This window comes from Aulonocara stuartgranti (genome assembly GCF_965226115.1).
Source record: "Aulonocara stuartgranti genome assembly, chromosome: 10".
In the NCBI taxonomy this organism is placed as follows: domain Eukaryota; kingdom Metazoa; phylum Chordata; class Actinopteri; order Cichliformes; family Cichlidae; genus Aulonocara; species Aulonocara stuartgranti.
In genome coordinates, this window is record NC_138946.1 from 22,400,446 (window position 1) to 22,415,334 (window position 14,889).

At 41.9% G+C, this 14,889-nt stretch overlaps 1 protein-coding gene across 2 annotated transcripts; it reads right to left on the reverse strand.

Moving 5' to 3' along the window:
• Positions 1–1,616: 1,616 nt before the first annotated feature.
• slc6a7 (solute carrier family 6 member 7) lies at positions 1,617–13,391 on the reverse strand. Of its 2 annotated transcripts, none has more exons than XM_082550066.1 (14): positions 12,518–13,391; positions 10,807–10,924; positions 10,188–10,319; positions 9,320–9,518; positions 6,390–6,528; positions 6,147–6,281; positions 5,855–5,958; positions 5,633–5,757; positions 5,426–5,538; positions 5,201–5,338; positions 5,007–5,106; positions 4,641–4,759; positions 3,303–3,476; positions 1,617–3,199 (listed from the first exon to the last, which is right to left on the reverse strand). In XM_082550066.1, the coding sequence occupies exons 1-14, from the start codon at positions 12,584–12,586 to the stop codon at positions 3,029–3,031; spliced, it is 1,836 nt and encodes a 611-aa protein (XP_082406192.1). In that variant the 5' UTR covers positions 12,587–13,391; the 3' UTR covers positions 1,617–3,028. The 2 variants fall into 2 exon arrangements, with proteins under 2 accessions (XP_082406192.1, XP_082406191.1); XM_082550065.1 differs by having other exon boundaries at positions 10,807–11,032; positions 12,518–13,387.
• Between the last annotated feature and the right edge of the window lie 1,498 nt (positions 13,392–14,889).

Below are 14,889 nucleotides of genomic sequence, written 5' to 3' on the forward strand. Positions count from 1 at the left end.
GTACATGTTTATTTGGCAGCTCTGTTAGTGTGTAAAACTTCACCTCTAAGCGTGCAATCGTTGCCCTCTGGTGGCAAAAATTCACAAGTAACTTGTGCTGCAAGCTTTTGGTACATATTACCTAGTTATAGGATCCTCGTTCACCTCTATTGTCTATTAGTAGCATCCTACTTTCATGTGGAAATACATTTCACAGCCACGTTATTAGGTTCACTTTGCCACTAAAGGGTTGGACCCCCTTTTGCCTTCAGAACTGCCTTAAGTCTCTGTATCGATCCAAATATTGGTAGCATTGATACCAATGCTGGTATTTGTACTGGATCATACTAGTGGAATAGGAATGATACTTTCTTTGTTAAGTTTAGTATTTATATATATATATATATATATATATATATATATGTGTGTGTGTGTGTGTGTGTTTAATATATATATATATACACATACATATACATATATATAATTTTTGGAAATGAAATTTTTTGGAAATGAAAAAACATGTGTCAAACATACACTGTGAAAAATGTCTAAACCTTTTTGCGTGGACAGTCACATCTACTTTATTTATAGCCTGTCTTTATAGGTTAAAAGTATTGGTATTGCTATCTATTGCAATACTGGCCCTGTATATACTCGTTATTGGATTGATACCAAAATTTGCAGTATTGCACACTACTACTACTACTACTTTGTGTGACACAGATGCAGCAAGGTGCTGGAAACATTTCTCAGAGATTTTTAACCATACTTATATGACCACATCCCACAAATGCAGCATATTTTTCTGTTACAGAGCCACGATGCAAATCTTCCACCCACAACATGGTGACTGTGGAGGCCATTTGACTACACTGAACTTGCAGTCATGTTCAAGAAACTAATTTAAAATTATCTGAGTTTTGTGATATGGCACATCATCCTGTTGGAAGAACCTATCCTAAGGTAGTCATAAAGGGTTGGTCATGGTCAGCAGCAATACACTGTGGTACAATTTGAATGCTGCTTAATTGGTACTAAGGGGCTCAAAGTGTGCCAAGAAAATTTCCCTCACACCATTAGATCACCACTGCATGCTGAACCATTAAAACAAGACAGGATGGATCCATGCTTTCGTTCTCTGTAAACCCTAGAGATGTTTGGGTCTAAAAATCGCAGTAGATCAGCTGTTTCTGAAGTACAGAGACCAGTCTGCCTGGCAACAACAACCACACTCAGTTCTCTTAAATCATCTTTACTTCCCATTCTGATGTGTGGTTTAAAATTATCAGGTCATCTTGACCATGATTACATGCCTGAACACATCAAGTGGCTGCCATATACCGGTAACTAATAAGTAGTTGAACAGCTGTACCTAACAAAGTGGCCAATGAATGTGTGTTGTTAAGAGGCAGACTACCACATGACTGGCCTCTGTGATCACACTAATTCTTCTCATTAAGTTAAGTTAAACTGTTATGGGCTATATATACTCATCCCATAGCTTCAAATAGTTTTTAATTGGACACTATAAAAAATATACTATAAGCAAAAGGAACCTACGAAAAATGTTCTTAAATGTTTATGTAAAGGTTTATGAAGAGATTCTGCAAGAAAAGAATAAATAATAATAAAAACCCTCTTGTGATGATATTTATTTTGTAATTCTGAAATTCAGAAAGGGATTAAAAACGCATAATTTACGTACTAGGCAAATTGCACAATACATTTTTAAGCAATAGCTTGCAAAAAAGCTTGATACAAATTAAAACTAAAACCTGCAAATTTATACTTGTTGTTTTCAACTTCAGAAACTTAAATAAGCAATTGCACATTTTCCAAAAAAAAAAAAAAAAAAAAAGTAATTTCTTGGCAATTATTTCATGGTTCAGGCTTTAAATGCTTAATCTGAGAAGACCGGTTCTGTGAGCCCTCTTAAACAGATGAACACTAAAGGGTCTACATGTAATTTCTACCCTGTATGTTCTGATGTTACTGTCATCAACTTTACAACACAGAAGGTTGTTGCAAATGGGGGCAAATTTAAAACTCCAACAATAAGCATGTCCAGAGTACATTTAACTCAAATGACTTAATTAGCTTTCCACTTAAAAAACAAACAAAAAACACAACTAAAAATAAAAGTGAGAGTAAACGACTGTAAAATTCAGCGAAATTAAGAGAAAAAAAAAAAACAAGCATCAACTTTAACAATGCCATTTGATTTTTCCCAAAAGATAACCAACTTTGATATATGTGAAATCTATCTACAGTACTATTTTAGTATTTAGTTGTTACTCGGTTGTACTTCGATGTGCAAAGACAAGTTTTCACTAGACATGACGCAAACACTACATCTTCTGCGTAACTGCGGGAACCTGGTTATTTGAAATGCAAATGGTTAGAGTCAGGAGTGCATTGAACTTGCATTGAAATACAGACAATACCATGAGAAATAGTTCATTTGGCAACATATTGTATAAATAATGTATTTATTCTACCAATCATTTTCGCAATCATTCATTTTAAAATGGAATTTAAAATATTCTTGCTTCAGTGCAGCTATGTTTCAACGCCATTTAGTCTGAAAGCATGATGATTCGTGGTCACTTCTCTGGTTCCATCAGTGGCATGAAGGGTAACAGTCACAAAGTTATTTTCCTCCTTGGACAGCAGCTGCTGGCAACTGTCAGTAGAAGTTCATTGCACTGTGCTACTATAATAATAATAATAAATAAGTTCAGCATATACATTGCAACATCATCTTCATTGACGCATTCTCATGAAATCCTGCATATATATGAAAATCCAAGCTTCCTCTAAAACCTCGTAACCTTACATTCTAAGCAGTGAAAAAGAATTTCAAAAATCTATATTTATGTACATAATAGTATAAATATAGCAGGCATTCGATACTGCCCTGACACAGGACACAGTGTGAGCGAGCATAGCCTCCAGAGCTGAACCTCAGCCAGTAACAAAATAGTAAATTCCTCCATCTGTTTAGAGCAAAGTCTGCTCATCATGGTGTAATCACAAATGCTCTGTTCACTTATGCCTGGCTTCCCATGTCCCACGTCATCGCAGTAATGTCCATGTCGGTGAGCGTGACTGTGTACGGGGCATCCACTTGCTCAGGCTCTACGTGCTCCTCTGCTGTCACGGTGCTGTTCAGGGTATTTTGCCTCCAGGAATTTAGTGGTCGGATTGATTTCTGGAAACGCTGTCAAAACAAAGAGAGAGAGAGAGAAAGCCAGAGATAATCACAAACCCACTTAAGACTGCTACTGTGACAGTAGTGTACGTTAATGAGTGGTGATACTGACTTCTTTCAGTGTTCCAGTTTCTTTGGTGATGGCGACGATAGCCCAGATGAGGATCTGTAAACAGCAGGTGGCCCCCATGCACACACCTAAGGCTTTACCCCACAGTGGATACACATAGTCGCCGTAGCGGAGTGACGTTCTGTACATCTCAATGAAGATGTATGTCAGGATGAACTATGCAACGGGAAAAGTACAGAGTGAGCAGAGGATCATTTCATCTCAACACAAAAAGAAGCAGAGAGGAGGGCCGGCACAGAAAAACTGCAGATCGAATTCCAGTTTCTCCTCTTCAATTATTTACCTGCCCCAAAGATGTCAGCACAGTGGGCAGCTGACGCTTTCAAATGAGTGACGTCATTTTAGTTCCTTTGTTAGTTTCTGAGTCAAACCCTTCAGTCATTTAATAGGACACTATGAACTCTCTTTCGCGCTTTTACTAAAGGTTCACTGGTACACTTGAATGCAGATGCTAATAGATTTACCCGCTGGATGCCAAGTTCATGCTTTAGAAGCAGCAGCATTTGGTTTTAAAATGATACAAATCAACAAGCATATAATGTGTGCTATAGTTAGCAGTATCACCACAGCTACCAGAAGTGGGTTTTTTTTACTTATTCATCCCATAATAGCTGTGCCAGATAAACAATAATGGAAACAGAATAAGATAATTTAGGTCACAGAATGTAAAACATTTAAGATAAAGCAGCTTTATAGCTTCTGGACTTGAAGTCAGCCACCTTAAAAAAAAAAAAATTAAAAAAATGTAATTAAAAAGAATATCAAAACTTGTACGTTGTCTATTAGGTTGTGCACAACAAGGGTTATTTACTGTGGCTACAATTTACAGACTTTCTCTAAATGCCTCATGACGGACACATTCACCTTATGCACAGAGATTCCCACTTAAAGACCAAGAGGAGTCACAAACCACACCTCATGGGCTCAAAAGCTAGTGTACTCCAAGTGTTGGTCCCTAGACTGGGTAAATGGAAAGGTGGGGTGAGGAAGGGCATGTGCCATAAAATCTGTGCCAAATCAAACATATGGATCCTGTGGTGAACGGGAGACAGAAAGTTGTGCTAGAGCTGTGAAAGCTAGCAGAAAACAACAACCTCAACACTGCATTTGATCAGACATCTCACAATAGTCCTGCTAAGTCTGAACTTTTGGGTGAAGGGATGCAAAGAAAAGCAAGAAACAGCCAGGCACACTGAGACCTGCATGCAAAGATTCTTCGATTTATTAGAGAGATATTTTCACAAACATTTGTTAGCCGTCACCAGTGCTGTTGTTATCTACTAACAACCAATATCGATATCAGTTCAAGTGTAAACTCACCAGTAGAAGAAACGGAGTGCAGAAAACCCAGCATGCTTTGAAGTAAATCAGCACTTTGCCACACCAGGGAGGGCAGTGGCGAATCATATCCAAAATGTCTTGACAAAACTGGTTGACGCCTAATAAAAAACAAATTAGAAAAAACAAACAAACATTCAAATACAAGGAAGATCATTAAAAAAAATACTCATCATTCAACCAAGAAAACAGAATGTAAAAAAATATGATCAATGTTCTATTCAAAAAATAAAATGCAGGAAAACAAACAAACTTGCCATACAGCAAGTCAGTCACTGAAATGATCAAAAAAGGAGTGACATGGTTAAAGGAGTTTATTGTGAATATGAGGGCTGTGAGATGAGATACCATAGAAGAAGGAGATGCCAATGCACATGAAGAGGGTGATGATGATGAGGCCGAAACTAGTGCTGAAGGAGTCAATGAGAGTGAACCAGTAAATTCCTCCCTGTATAGACAGACAGCATGGGAAATATGACTCTTTCTGATCATATGAAGCATGCAGACACGTCAGACTCCTCGTTGAAAACAAACATACTCACATTAGTGACTAACAGGAGGCCCATCAGGTAAAAGAAAAAACACAAAGCACCCAAGAATAAGGACTTTTGCAGTGGGTTTCCACGGAGGTGAGGAAACTCATCCAACACGGCCGTAGTGATGCCCTCCATGTTTCCAAACTGTGAAGCATTAAGAAGGTGTAAAACATTAATCCGTATGTTAGACCTATATTTATGCTGCTATCTTTGTATAGAGTGCAGCCTTACCAGGGTATCAACTCCCAGCATAAAGAGCATGAGGAAGAACATAATTGACCAGAACACCGAGCCTGGCAGCAGTGCAAGGGCTTCTGGGTAAGCAACAAAGGCTAACCCAGGACCTGAAGGTAAACAGAAAAAATTGCATTTCAAAAAGCCTGATATAAATAATTAATTGTTGCTGTCTGTGTTATAGAAGCCAAATAGGTAAACTACCAGTATCTGCCACTTCTCCCACAGGAACGCCCTTCCTGTATGCCATGTGACCCAGGACTGAGAATATAGCAAATCCAGCAAAGAAGCTGGTGCAACAGTTTCCTGTGGTGATAACTATAGTGTCCCTGAAAACAAACAAACACAAAAATCAAACCGTGATTACCAGAGCCATGAAAAACAAGTAAACAAATGACAAAACAAAAGAACAGAGCCCAAACTCACCGGATGACATTGTTGTCAAACTTATTGTATGAGGCCATAGAGAGCAGCCCCCCGACACCAATACCTAATGAGTAGAAGATCTGTGAGGCTGCGTCATTCCAAACCTGCAACACACACACACACACACACACACACACACACACACACACACACACACACACACACACACACACACACACACACACACACACACACACACACACACACACACACACACACACACACACACAGTTATTTTAAAGCAGCATCAATACACTGTGTTCACCAACTACCACTGTCCCATCAAATCTACCTGTGCGTTAGCCAAGCGGCTCCAGTCTGGTGTGAGGTAGAAGGCGACGCCCTGGAGAGAGCCCTCCAGTGTGGCCCCTCTGATGATCAAAACAATGAGCACAAAGTACGGGAAGGTAGCCGTCACATAAACCACCTGAAAGCAAAGACAGCAAGGACACACATGAGGCCAGCAAGATATTCGAGCAGAGGCCACGCAAGAGTTTGTATCTGTGCTGACAATAAGAACATTGTGTTGCGTCACCTTGCCAGAACTGCGGATGCCCTTGAGCATGCACAGGAAGATGATGATCCACGCTGCGAGTAGACACAGGGCCAGGGGCCACCGCACAGGGCCTGGATTGTGAAGGCCCTTACTGTCTACTACACCCAGGACTTGCTCACTACAAGATGAAATAGCAGAAATATGACCACACATATTACGCATCTGTTTTCTCCCACTTATCCAATTCAGAGTTGTGTGGGGGGTGGAGCCTATCCCAGCTATCAGAAAGAGGCAGGATACACAGGGCTGTCACAGGGCTAACAGAGAGAGACAGGCGTTTGCACTTATGGGTAATTTAGAATCACTAATTAGCCTAACTGTAGGAGGAAGTTGAGGAGAACATGTCGACTCTACACAGAAAAGCTCCATGCTGGATTTAAACATTTTTGCTGTGAGGCAACTATGCAAACAAGCACCTATTAGACATTAACTATATAAACAAGGCACAGCTGTTGGTCTGGATTTCTATGATGACATCGTCCTGGACGCTAAAACATTCCATATGTCCTACAAGGGAGTAAGAGAAGTGAAATTCAGTTTCTGTGGCACTCTTTGTCTACTACAATGCCTGTAATATTCAGATTTCTTTTATTTTTTGAATTCACTTAAATAAAATTGAACCAAATTGAATTTGACTAAAGGCATAGTACGATGGCTAGGGCCTTTCTGTGTGGAGTTTGAATGGTCTCTCCATGTTGGCGTGGGCTCTCTCAAGGTACTCCAGCTTTCTGCCATAGTCTATAGACATGCAGTTAGTGGGGGTAGGTTAATTGGGGATTGAATTGCCCACAGGAGAGTATGAATGATTGTCTGTCCGTCTGTGTTGGCCCTGTGACAGACTAGCAACCTGTCCAGGCTGCACCTCATCTCCTCACTCTTTGACAGCTCAGAAAAGCTCTGGCCCCCCTGCATGCAGTAAAGTGTAATAAAATACTGACTGCATTACCACCCATAAGGCTATACACCTTAAAATGAAAGAAAGCTCTTGTGATATTATGCATTTTGACTAAAAGGATAAATCATGAGCACAGTGCTTTTTGTAATGATGATGTGCAAAGCCTCTGGGATTCATTTACCGTGTCCCACGGACTGCTGTGGTTATCTGCACAGACAACTGCTCTGTACTGAAACTCTTATGTATTCTGTAATAACACTGTGTTGCTGTGAAGTACTAAAAAACAGTTGACAGGGATCAAGTGTCGAGTCATTTTGAGCAAGTACTTCAGCAAGGTTTATAATTACCTAAATAATTGTATGAGAAATTTAAAATGAGTAGACTTGAATGAGAACAATTCTTGTCACTTTGTTTTGATGCAATTTGATTAGTTAAAGCTCCTGCTGCCATTTCAGATTTGTTCAAAGCCTCTTGTATGTTTTTTCTCACCCAATTGTTAAGACACAGTTGGCTAAAACCATCAAATGTGTCACTTGGGTGTGGCTTAGAGACATACCAGTGCCTTTGCATTGCTGTCATTTTGATGCAGCCATAGTATATAAGTTTAAAAAAATATTTTGCAAATTAAACCCTTGCTATGCATTACTTTTTTCCATCCATCCATCCATCTTCATCCGCTTTGTCCGGGGCCGGGTCGCGGGGGCAGCAGCCTAAGCAAAGAGGCCCAGACCTCCCTCTCCCCAGCCACCTCCTCCAGCTTATCCGGGGGAATACCAAGGCATTCCCAGGCCAGCCGAGAGATATAATCTCTCCAGCGTGTCCTGGGTCTGCCCCGGGGCCTCCTCCCGGTGGGACATGCCTGGAACACCTCACCCAGGAGGCGCCCAGGGGGCATCCTTGTCAGATGCCCGAACCACCTCAGCTGGCTCCTTTCGATGTGGAGCAGCAGCTGCTCTACTCTGAGCCCCTCCCGGATGGCCGAACTTCTCACCCTATCTCTAAGGGAGAGGCCAGCCACCCTTCGGAGGAAGCTCATTTCTGCCGCTTGTATCCGCGATCTCGTTCTTTCGGTCACTACCCACAGCTCGTGGCCATAGGTGAGGGTAGGGACGTAGATCGACCGGTAAATTGAGAGCTTCGCTTTTACACTCAGCTCCCTCTTCACCACGACGGACCGGTGCAGCGTCCGCATTACTGCAGCTGCAGCCCCAATCCGTCTGTCGATCTCCGGCTCCCTTCTCCCATCACTCGCGAACAAGACCCCGAGATACTTGAACTCCTCCACTTGAGGCAGGAACTCATCCCCGACCCGGAGTGGGCATGCCCCCTCCTTGAATCGCTACCTTATCGTGGTGGAGGGGTTTGTGTGTCACAGGGATCCCACGGGCTATGTTGTCTGGGGGCTTTTGCCCCCTGGTAGGGTCTCCCATGGCAAATTGGCCCTGGGTGAGGGACCAGACAAAGAGCGATTCATAAGACCCTTATGAAAAGGACACCGAGGGAACAGTTTACCCTGCCCGGGATAGGGTTACCGGGGCCCCGCCCTGGAGCCAGGCCCGGGGAGGGTGCCCGAGGGCGAGCGTCTGGTGGCCGGGCCTTAGTCCATGGGGCCCGGCCGGGCACAGCCCGAAGAGGAGACATGGGCCCATCCTCCCGCAGGCCCACCACCCGCAGGAGGCGCCATAGGGGTCGGGTGCATTGTGTGCCGGGTGGCGGCCAGGAGCGGAGGCCCTGGCGGACTGACCCCCGGCTGCCAAGACTTGCAATAGGGACATGGAATGTCACCTCTCTGGTGGGGAAGGAGCCTGAGTTAGTGCGTGAGGTTGAGAGGTACCGGCTAGATATAGTCGGGCTCACCTCTACACATGGCTTGGGCTCTGGAACCAGTCTCCTGGAGAGGGGCTGGATGGCATTACTTTTTTCTTTTAGTAAAACATTTCATATAATGTACAACCTTAAAAACAACACTGATTTATTCATTTATGTAAAATGACCATCCAAATAAAGCACTTACTTCCAGAAGATTTCTGTCGGGGTGAGGACTTTACCAGTGGAGTTATTGGCAGTGTTGTTACAGATAGCTGCATTGGCCTCACAGGACCAGGGCAGAGGGCTCTGGAATGAGCTGCCCAGGTAGTAAAATGTCCACGCTATAATAACGTTATAGTAGAGACACACCAGTGTGGACACACACAGCATCCCAATCCCAATCCCTGTGTAAAAACACAGAGAGGGACATGAGTACCTCAGACAAAAGCAAATGTTCTACTGTATAAGGCAAACTGTATGTAATACATTAGTTTCAGAAAATGGTGCTTAAACTGGCAAAAAGAAATAATAGTGACATTAAACAATCACTGCAGAGTTTATCACCCTTGATCGCACCATTGCTGACAGCCAGTGTTATTCTTGCTAACATAAAAACGTTCACTTCCTTTTTCCTTTTATGAGGAACTCCGTCTCACCTTTCTCTTAAATAAGCCTGCTGGCATGACCACTCCCTAGCACAGGTAAGACATTTCTTACAGGGTTAAAATTAGTTTCTGAGAAGCCAGGCATTTTAAGGTAAGCCATAAGAAGTGAGGCAGCAATTTGTTTTGAGTCACTCAGCAGCTATTTGCATGAACTATAATGTCTGGTCTGACTGGTGACGCTGGCATTTTGACGTCAATCGGAGATTCTGCCCACACAAATCCTTCAAATTCAAACAGAAATGCTGCATAACTGTGGTCAAATATTTTGTTCTAACTAACTGGAATAAAGTACCCCCAGTATGAAATCACCATGCAGACACCATGCTAAAGTTTCCAAAGTCTTTCCACCGATTTGCTTCTGCTTTCTGTAATTACTTACAAAAAAATCCTGCAATAGGAGGTCATTACCTTTGAGCAGAGGGCAGCATTTCCACACAGTGATCGGGCCGGCTGCTCCATACTGGCCTAAACTCAGCTCCATGAGGAAGAGCGGAACACCCGTAACAATAAGCATGATGAAATAGGGGATGAGAAAGACACCTGTGAAGATTAGAAACAGGCCTCTTTAATGAAGGGAGGGAGCCGACTCAATAAAAACGACTTGGTTTGTGGATGCAGGCAGCCTGTAGCAGCAGGCTAACTTATAAAAATGCAATATAGACATAATCTATCTGACTTTACTGTCAAAGAAGCTGCAACATGTACGCTTTTCAAAAGGAGATGTGTATTACTTAAGGCTGGGATCAAAAAGTAAACCCCATTTCTGGCGTGTAATCGAGGAAAAACATTGTCCCTACTTAGAGGATTAGTGAATGCTTTGTGTTGTAGTTCCCACTCTCCTCAGTCTTTCCAGAGGGTGTCATGGTGTGCTCTGGAAAAAGTGTGCCAAATAAATCAGCATGATGAGAAGCACACACCCAAGGGCAGGGCAAAGAGTGCCTCATGCACAAATGAGTGTTACAAACAATGACACACACACACACACACACACACACACACGACAAGCATTTGACTATGGACCACTCACCTCCCCCATTGCGGTAACAAAGGTAGGGGAACCTCCACACGTTTCCCAGTCCCACGCAGTATCCAATGCAGGAGAGCAGGAACTCATACTTTCCACCCCACTGCTCCCTCTGGACAATCTGTGTTGGAGTAGGTAGTTGGCATTCAGACTGTGGCTGTGGTGTAGGTATACTTGGCGGGTTGAAACCATTTTGTGTGACTGTATTTCCATTCATATGTACTTTATTCTAAAAACAACAACAACAAATTACATTGTTAGGATGTTGAAATGAGACGGGAAATACATGGTAACTCTGATGTAAATACATATGAGGAACTGACTGTGACTGACTGTTCTGTTTGCTTTTGTCTGACAAGGTTTGTTTGCAGTTTGTGGATTACACAGTCGAGTACAAAAACCAAGAACAGGTACACACACTTAGCGTGTGGTTTAACTTTTCTATCTCCTTAAAACCGTCCACTGATCTATTGCTTCCTGTTCCTCTTCCTTCCTGCGCACCATCTACCTCTAAACAAAGGAGGAACTGGTTTTGATGTCTGCACACACAGGGAGGAAGTCTGATGAAGATAACAACAGGGCTTCTGCTTTAAGCATTGTTATATAGTTCACGTTCCCCCCCCATTTTTAAACACATTGAATGCCAATGTATTATTACGTAAAAACAAACAAACAAACTGCATGAACATGAGGATGACTTGCTTCTGTAAAAGAAGTTGCTCAGTTGAGTTCTCACGCTGTTATCTGGATATTACCATTGTCATTTAACATCATTATGTGCACGTTTCTATAGCTACTGAGGATTAAAGTTTAGCTAGTATTATAAAAAAAAAAAATTGTTCTTTTTACATAAGGGAAGTAGGTCTTGATAAGTGTTAAACTTCCATCTACTCCTTTTTGTACTTAAAAACATTTATTGACACCATCAAGCAGTTTTTTGTATTTTTTTATTTTGTATTTGTATTTTTTCGTTTGAATTAAACAACATTACAACTTTTGAGCCCATAATGTAGCATGTCTGAGATATTTTGTATGACTGGCTTTTACACACTTCATCAAACAGATATGATGTGGACAATCTGATGCACATGGTAAAATCTGTTGGTCAAAAAACAAAACAAAACTTCTTTAAGGTTACAGTTACTCTTGTTTCTTGTGGTGATTACTATTCTTCGACGATTAAAATCCAGATATATTTTATAAGTTGTCCCATTGAGATTTAAAGAGTGGGGGCTTAGAATAACAAGTAGCAGCAATCATTTTCAATTATAACCCCCAAAAACCCACACAGTCACTTAATATACCACAGCCACACCTCAGAGGGAAACGAATCGTTTTATTTCCCGTTTCTACACATTTGCTCCACTATTGAACCAGTCTTTCTAGCTGAGTACTCATTGTGCATGTGGGATGTACACAGCGGGGAAAAGTTAAGGTAAACACAACTGCTGAACAACTGAACCGAGGCAAGGGCTTTATCTGCTGCAGACGAAGAGGAAAAGCCTGAGAGCAATGCAGGCGGACAGGTTGGACCGCCTCATCTGAACACGGTATCTTTCAGACAACTGAAAGCGCCCGTTGGTGACATTGAACTGCTCGTAAAGTCGTAATGGGCTTCTGGAGTTACATCAGGACGCTGGCGTGTGTCTTACACCTGCACAGAGTCCTGTATGATGCGGTGAAAGCCAGAATAACAAAGTTGCATTGCTCCTACCTGCTCTGCGGTTGCGCCGCTGTCTCCAGCCGGGTTCCCGGAGGCTGCTTTGCCGGTTGTGTCCTGCATTTTCCCCCACTCTCCCTCCCGACAGAGGTGGCCCTTCGCTGTCCGGTTTGTCACTCGTCACTCCGCATTTCACAGGGGAAAGCGTTTTTTTAGGACTCCATGATGTGGTGGCTGAAGTTGAAAAATAAGCGCTGTAGCTCAGACACAACAACTGAGTGACGAGCAGGAAACAAACCGGTGGGCGGTGAGGTGACGAGGAGACAGGAGGCAGGGCGCAGGTGCAGCTTTATCCAGGAGGAAGACACCTCCTACTCCTTTTCCTGTACCTTTGGGCGGCAACTGGAGGAGTATCGATAGCTATGCTAGTGTTTCGGTGCTTTGTTTTACATGTCCTTTACATTAATTTGAGTTTTCTGCAGTGTACGCCCTGAGCCTGTCTGACAGATACCATCAAAGGCTGACCTCACCTCTGTGTGCTCCTGCAGCCCACCAACAGAGACCAAGTTAAAGATGTATACTTAAAAAAAAAACCTACTTTGAAATCAATGAATCAACATAAGGCTCGCTTACATAGTATTAGCTGCACACAAACATGATTCTGGTCCTTAAATACATCAGTTAAAACATTTATTTTTCTTTAGTGTGGCACAAAAAAAAAGTTTATTTTGTCCAATTTTCATAAATGTCTCTTTCTTGCTAAGAGTAGCAGCACATGAAAGCCTCCTGCCACACACAGTTAAGTGAGAGATGCTAACACAAGGTTACGTTATATCTGCTAAGTTTTTATTTATCTGTATGTAAGTTTCTGCAATATACAGGGTTTTGGGTTTTTTTTACGAGCTACCAGGTTCTTTTGCTCAGTTAATCCAACAAGCAGGGCACATATTTATACCCCTAACCCTTATTTAAATTACTGATTAGAAACCATATGTGTGTTGTGTTTTTAATCTAATAGATTTTCAGAGTTGACATGTCTGTGATATTGAGCTGCCATCAGGAGTAGGGCTGTTTTTATTACCAGTGCAGGCTAATGAACCCAAAGAACCAGACCAACAGCAGGAGTTGGTTTCAAGAGGTTGATATGATACTTATTGTGTGGTGTGGGGGTCTATGTGACTATGGTTTAGTCTTGCTCAACTGGTCTGATTTAACATGTAATTAATGCTAAACTCCATAAGTAATCTTCACCTATGTGCCACACATGGGTTGTGATATTGTCGAGAATAAATAACTGTACCCAAATGGGTAATTTAGGAGAATAGACTGGACTGGGACACTTATCAACAAAAATGCTTTGTAAAATTGATTGAATTGAATTTTAGAAACTATAAGGACAATAGATTTAACCTGATAATTACTGTGCTTCTCAGTTCACCCTCAAAAACACAGCTGTACGTCGCTTTTGGGGCTATTCAATAGGGTGGTTCACTGAAATTAGTAAAAAAAAGACAATGTTACTACATGTATGGTGTGTGTATGCCCTATGTCCTCCTTAAAAGATGTGCCAAACTGAATGAAACTTTGCAGACACAACAACTTATAATGTTAATTTCGTCATGTTATGTTCTTCATTTGCATTTGTTTCACACCTTCAAAGTACATCATCAACGTGTAACTTAAAAGGCACCAAAATACTGACTTAATTCTGAGTGAAGAATATAAGAAAGCAACTCAGGCCTGGTAGTACGTTTAAAATTCTTTGGTTCTTTTCCACTCACACCCATTTTACTTTGTTGTACAGATATACACCTAAATTATTTAGCTACCTAAATAAAAGTTAAAAAAATAAAAATAAAGTTGTATTAATACAAAATCCACTATATTTAATTAAAATTATCATCAATAATGGATTGCATGTATATAGCGCTTTTCTAGACACTCAAAGCCCTTTACAATTCCACTATTGATTCACTCTCACATTTACACACTGGTGGAGGCAAACCACTGTTGTAGCCTGCCCTGGGGCAGACTGACAGAAGCAAGGCTACCATATCGCACCATCGGCCCCTCTGGCCAACACCAGTAGGCGGTAGGGTGAAGTGTCCTGCCCAAGGACACAACAACCAGGACAGATAGAGCTGGGGATTGAACCGGCAACCGGTTACAAGATGAGCTTCCCAACCCCCTGAACCACGGTCGCCCATCAAGATAAATAATGACATCTGGACTATTTCTCTAGATACAAGTGATAAACTGCAATTTAAAGTAGGGTGAAGGCCAACTTAATCCAGTTAGCCTTGACCCTGCTTAATCTCACATCTTGCCTTTGGTTGAATCTTGGGTGGATTTTGGTTGGATCTTGCCCTTAACCCAACCATAGCACAAAAAAAATCAGTGTTAAATGTAGCAGATTTGCCGAAGTA

Coding starts and splice junctions, on each gene's coding strand:
- slc6a7 (XM_082550065.1), bottom strand. CDS start 12,586: ATGCAGGACACAACCGGCAAAGCAGCCTCCGGGAACCCGGCTGGAGAC. Junction 9,519..10,187: donor ATGCTGCCCTCTGCTCAAAG/GTAATGACCTCC, acceptor GTTTTTACACAG/GGATTGGGATTGGGATGCTG. Junction 6,282..6,389: donor GCATCCGCAGTTCTGGCAAG/GTGACGCAACAC, acceptor CTTTGCTTTCAG/GTGGTTTATGTGACGGCTAC.